Genomic DNA, 6,222 nt, shown 5'->3' with positions numbered 1-6,222 from the left:
TACGCCAAATCTGTTCGATTCATTTAAACTATTGACTGGCTGGGAAATTGTAGGCTTTCTTTATGGAGACTGGAATCTGATTAGAGTGTATGGACACCATAGCAGGTTAGGGTCGCGGGAGATGGAGCCCACCCACTCCCGCGCTCAAGGGTTGGGTACCAGGATACCTGGGCCTGGTCACTCTGAAACACAGGTGTTCCTGACACTGCTGGGACTCAGAATCCAAGGCCCAGAGGGGACAGCTACCAGGTTGGACATCTGCCCCATCGTGGCTCTAACTAACAGGTCTGGAATTGGGTCGCAGGAGACACTGCCTGTGAAAAGCCCACAGCTCTTCCTGGCTCCGGTGCCTGAGAGCAGGGTGCTCCAGCCCCAAGTCTTCAGTCTGTGCTGCTGTTAAAGGGAGGAAGAAAACTGCGATTCTAGCAAGTCCTCTTGCGGAGAAGTAGGGAAGGCAAACAAACACGGAGGCAGAGCCAACACCTGGTGACGGTCACGGGATCTGAGAAGGGTCAGACTTTCCAGGTAATACCTCAGGAGTAGACATGGGAGATACTGCTCTCTCACTCACGCTCACTCACGTTCTCTCTCTCTCTCTCTCTCTCTCTCTCTCTCATGTACACGCACACGCACACGCACACGCACACGCACAAACACCAGAGAGAGAAAGAGAATCAGAGACAGAGATTTGTGCTTAATAATTTTCTAGTATGCATAACCCTAAGATGTCTTACTCAAATTTCTCAAGAATATGAAATTGATAGCTTTTCTATTAGATACAGTAGGTGGAACTAAGACTCTGGAAGTTTCTTTCAAGCTAAACTCCAGTCCAGTCTCATCCTGGAGGACTACAAGACAACTTACTAGACAGCAAAAATGCAACGTTCGCCCCAACAAGATGTCCTATTGTCAGTGTCCCTACATCTCATCTCTGTGCATGTTTATAGGCCTGCCACTAAGAGACACCAGTGCATCTCTGTGAACTCTTAAACATATGCGGAAAAAGACGAAAGGCTTTGAATGATATAACTTTTGGGAGCCTGCGTATATCTAAGCAAGATTTGCCTCCAAAATTCCACTTTACATGGGAATTAGAAACCACACCGGCGTCTCTGACTCCCTGTTCCTTGACCTCCTATGACCGCTATGTGGCCATCTGTCTTCCTCTGGGCTTCTCTGAACACCGAGAGCAGCAGCCGCTCCTGTTCGGGCTCTTCCTGGGCATGTACCTGGTCACCATGTTGGGAAACCTGCTCATTATCGTGGCCATAGGTTCTGACCAGCACCTCCACACTCCCATGTAATTTTTACTTAAGTTTACTTAACTGGCTTTTCTCAGGCACCTAAGACCAGTAGGTTCTCTCTACCTGCCAACCAGAATCTTCAAGTTTACGTAGAGGCTTTAACTGGGTTCGGTCACAGATAGGGTTCAGATGGTCTCAACGTCACGGGCATTAATTTTATTATTATTTATTAAACAGTACATATATGTTTTACGCATCTTTTGTATGTAAGATTCATTTACAACAAAAATAAATCAATTCGGAAATCTACCCTGGGCCCTATGTAGAGTCTACATACTAATCATATCTCTGTTCTATTTGACAGAATATAAGAATGTTGCCTCTTCTGCATGACATTAAAGGCAATGATTATGCTGTCTGATCTATTTTACCTTTATCTTCTACTTATTTTCTGGAACATACTGTATTTCATTCTAAAAGACTGAGCTCTAATTAGAAAGTGTGGATTCCGTGAGACAGATGGGCCCTATTCAGGGTTAGGCTGGGAGGGTGGATCGAAGCTGCTCTCACACAAGGGAAAAACTAGTTTTCTGTGGATCCTGGCCCTGACTATCCTGAATAAAATTATCTGGAGCTCAGGGGGCCAAGCCTACAGGGGACAGCTGTAAGTTTGGAAAATTGCCCCATCTTATTTCTAACTAGGAGATCTGGGAATGGCTCCCAGGAGACACTGCCCGTCAAAACTCAGAGCTCCTCCTGGCTCCTGTGCCTGAACTACCACTAAAGATCCGAGTCTTCAGTCTCTGCTCTACAACTCCAGCCATGACTTCTTAGGCAGACAATTTGACAGCGAACCCAATCTCCCACTTGGAAGTGTCACAGATTGAAGGTGGCCAGTATCTCCAGGTAAGCTGAGGCATGGGAATGGGGAGAGAGAGCGGAGCCTACCAAAGGCTCACCTGTGCACACAAAGGCACACACACTGCCCATAGAAAACACACGCGCAACCCATTGAGTTTCTTCTCCCTTTTTCCTTTTCCCTTTTCATTCCTCCTTCTCTATCTGCCCATCATTTTCTGGCTCTTCTGTTCACCATGAGGGGCATCTAATTCTGGTGTTCATCACACCTCTAATTGTGAGACTTATAGTATACTGGAGAATGGGTTTAAGACAACCTTCCCCAAAGCCCATCAGTAACTTGAGGTAGCACCTGTGTGCCAACAAAGCATAAATTTCTCAGTCTTCTCAGGCAGGTGTGGTTCTCGATTCACTCTCAAGCGCCACACCAGGGACCCACCAGTAATTAACCCCTCTACATCCACTTAAACTTTACTAACCTCGGTCATATCCTTTCTTTTTCTTAGAACTTGAGCCATCAAATAGCTTCTAAGATAGACTTATTTATTCCCATTATACAATTAATAATAGGGGCCTCTTAGGAATAAGCTATCAGACCACATTTACACTTGGTTTCCACATGACAAAACAAAGGCTTTGCCATCAGAAGTTCTGAGTAGAGTTATAATCCTTCAAAGGTGGTGGTGGTGCTGCTGATGATGATGATGATAATGACTTCTATACTGACATCTCACAATTTACAAGCCCAACCTACAGGCAGTGACCAGGACACAACGACAAAGCACCATCACTTTCTTAAAAATAGCCAAAATAATAACAAATCATATTATTGACACAATATGTGCCAGCTGACGTCAGTATATTATACAATCATTTTCTAATCTAATTTAAGCTTCATAACCAACCTATCCATTTAATTCTATTATTATTCCATTCAAGCAGGTATAGAAACAAAAGGCCAAAAAGGTTGATTACTTCAAGAGTAAGAGTGGGAGAATTCTGTCAGACTCCAGAGAGTGTGTTATCTTTTTAATCATGACACTAAATAAAGGTGACATTAGCACATGCTGCCACTGACAGCTCACTACATTTATTCCTCCACACTATCAAACAGGAACACTGGAATTTCTCATCTTCATTGCACATCATGGTTCATAAACACCTTCTACTGATTCCAGCATTTGGTCTCTTCTACAAGCCCATCAGGTAGGGTTGTTATCGATAGGTGATAGATAAGTAAAGGAAGAGTCCGAGGGAGTAAACCGTTTCTAAGATTAAAAGACATGTAAGGAACAGAGCTGGAAGCAGGTCGTCCGATGCTTTTCCAGGGCGTCGTGTGTCCCAGGGTCACATTTCATCAACTACTGCTGACCGTGACAATTACATCACTCCTCCTAATAGCACCATGCCCCCATATATGTATATTTTTTTATCATCACTTCAATGACTCTATGAAGGAGTCACACATGGTTACAAACTAGAAAATATGGATTCGAAGTCAAGTAACTGACCAAGATCAGACCAAGAATAAGAAACAGTGAAAGGATTCTCATCTATACTCCAGATTTTCAAAGCCCATATATTAAAACAGAAGACGTTGATGGTGAGATTGATTGATGTTAAAATCAAAATTATGTGCCCTATAATAAAGGTCCTTTCACTTTGTAATGTTCCTGCAAACATGCTAATGCTCTGGAAGGATCTTCAATGACAAAGGGAGCCAGATCACCCCCAGCCCACTTAGAGACCCCTAAACCAAAGCTGGCTCCTCTCTGAAGAAACCAGTCTTGCTGCCATCTCCCTCAATACACACTCACACACATACACAAAGAGTAACTTGTTTTTCCCAGTAAATCCTAGTATATGCAAGACCCCAAAATGAGCGTGACAATAACGTAATGAAATTAACATTAAAGTAGTTCTAAAGTTTCTATAGAATTATAGAAACTAAAGTTTAGAAACTAAAGTTTAGAATTATAGAAACTATAGTTCTAAAGTTTCTATAAAATTATAGAATTATATTTAAAGAGGTTCTTTACATGAATCCCACTTCAGTCTCACTTAAGCAATCCATGTGGGAAACTTGCCACATTTCAGTAATCTAGAACACAAACTACATATCCATTCTGATGTTTTATATTCATAGTCCACCGCCCTCAAATGTGTACATGTATGCAAACCAGCCCTTATAGCTACTAGAGAAGCTCAGTGACCTCTTCCAGGAATCAAGAAAAACAGACCGAAATCCTTGAACTCTGTAATATTTAGAGCCAGTCTTTATTCAAACAAGATCCTTCTCTAACTTCTCTGCCTTCAAAGGAAATTAGAAACCAAACCAGAATCTCTGACTTCCTGCTCCTGGGCTTCTCTGAACACCCAGAGCAGCAGCCGCTCCTTTTCGGACTCTTCCTGGGTATGTACCTGGTTACAGTATTGGGAAACCTGCTCATCATCCTGGCCATAGGTACTGACCACCATCTCCATACTCCCATGTACTTTTTCCTGGCCAACTTGTCCTTCATCGATACCTGCTTCTCCTGCACCATTGTCCCCAAGCTGCTGGTGAACATCCAGACACAGGACCATACCATCTCCCACACTGGGTGCCTCGTGCAGATGTATTTCTTCATAGCACTGGCCCTGATAGATGACTTCCTGCTGGCTGTGATGGCATATGACCGCTACGTGGCCATCTGTCTTCCTCTACACTACACCACGATCATATGTCCCCAACGCTGTGTATTGCTGGTTACCACATCCTGGCTCTGTTCCCACATCCTGGCCTTCTCACTCACTCTCCTGATGTCTCAGTTCTCTTTCTGTGCCTCTCATTCCATCCCACACTTCTTCTGTGATCTTCTCCCACTCCTCAAACTTACCTGCTCAGACACCCATGCTTTTCAGATCATGATGTTTGCTGAGGCAGCCCTCTCAGGAGTGGTCCCTCTCACCTGTGTCCTGGTCTCTTATGCCCACATCATCCATACCATCCTCAGGGTCCCCTCTGCTGGGGGGAAGCACAAAGTCTTCTCTACCTGTGGCTCTCACCTATCAGTGGTCACTCTCTTCTATGGGACACTCTCTCTGGTGTATTACCAGCCCTCATCCTCCTACTCAGCAGACACTGGAATGGTGGCATCTGTGATATATACAATGGTGACCCCCATGCTGAACCCCTTTATCTACAGCCTGAGGAACAGGGACATGAAGGGGGCTTTGTGGAGACTCTTTGGCTGGAGAAAATACTCTACTCAGTAAAGAGTCCTTCCCCAGCCTGGACGCTCAGGCTCTTTGAAATGCCTTCCCCCTGGACTTCTCTGTTGTATTTCTGAAATCCAAATCCAAGTCTGGATGGAGCTCAGCGGCACAAGCAAGTTTGACAAATGAAAAAAATTGCCCGAGTTCAGAGAACTGGAATAGGATCGACTGGCCCAGGACAGAGCTGCAGCCTGGAAGGGGGCATAGCCAGTAATCCCCAACAGGGTGACTTGATTAGTGCATATAGGTGTCCAAACAGATTCAGACCAGAGAATGGGGGCTACCCAAAAAAAAAAAAATGGCATCCAATAGAACTCAGGTTCTAAAACAGAGCCATTAGCAGCTCAGTCTGTAATCCACAGGTCCCTCCCAATTAGAAGATATGATGACAAGACTATGAGAGTCATGGTGTCTGAGTTCCAAGGACCATATCCAAGGCCTGCTTTGGAAGCAACTCACTCATAGTGGTTAACACTCACATAAAAAAAGCTGAACCGAAAAGACACCTCATTGGCTGGAATGAAGGGAGTAAGAATAATTCCAGTACTGTTACCAGAGAGAAAAACAAGGTACAGATAGATCAGGGGGCTAGCCCCAAATCGCACAATCGGGATTAAATCTAAAACTGCCTATATGGCAAAAGAAAGATACTAGACTGTTGTCTATTACCACACACCAAAATTAACTCAAAATGGATTAAGGACCTGAATAGAAGACCTGAAACAATAAAATGCATAGAAGAAAACATAGGAACTAAACTCAAAGACCTTGGACTTAAAGAGGATTTTATGAATTTGACCTCAAAAGCAAGGGAAGTAAAAGCTAAAATAAATGAATGGGACTACATCAAACTGAAAAGCTT

General features: G+C 43.9%; 1 protein-coding gene across 1 annotated transcript in view; it reads left to right on the top strand.

The window, feature by feature from the left end:
• Positions 1-5,360, top strand: part of LOC105294905 (olfactory receptor-like protein OLF4) — a 7,542-nt gene extending 2,182 nt beyond the window's left edge. Inside the window, exons 2-3 of the mRNA XM_011364358.1 lie at positions 1,014-1,300; positions 4,373-5,360. Coding sequence (XP_011362660.1) covers positions 1,014-1,300; positions 4,373-5,360 — 1,275 coding nt within the window. The remainder of the gene's footprint in view (positions 1-1,013; positions 1,301-4,372) is intronic.
• The last annotated feature ends 862 nt before the right edge of the window (positions 5,361-6,222 follow it).

Source organism: Pteropus vampyrus, unplaced genomic scaffold (assembly GCF_000151845.1).
Source record: "Pteropus vampyrus isolate Shadow unplaced genomic scaffold, Pvam_2.0 Scaffold95, whole genome shotgun sequence".
Lineage (NCBI taxonomy): Eukaryota > Metazoa > Chordata > Mammalia > Chiroptera > Pteropodidae > Pteropus > Pteropus vampyrus.
Note: the sequence above shows the minus strand (reverse complement) of the source record. Positions and strands in the feature narration are given on the sequence as shown.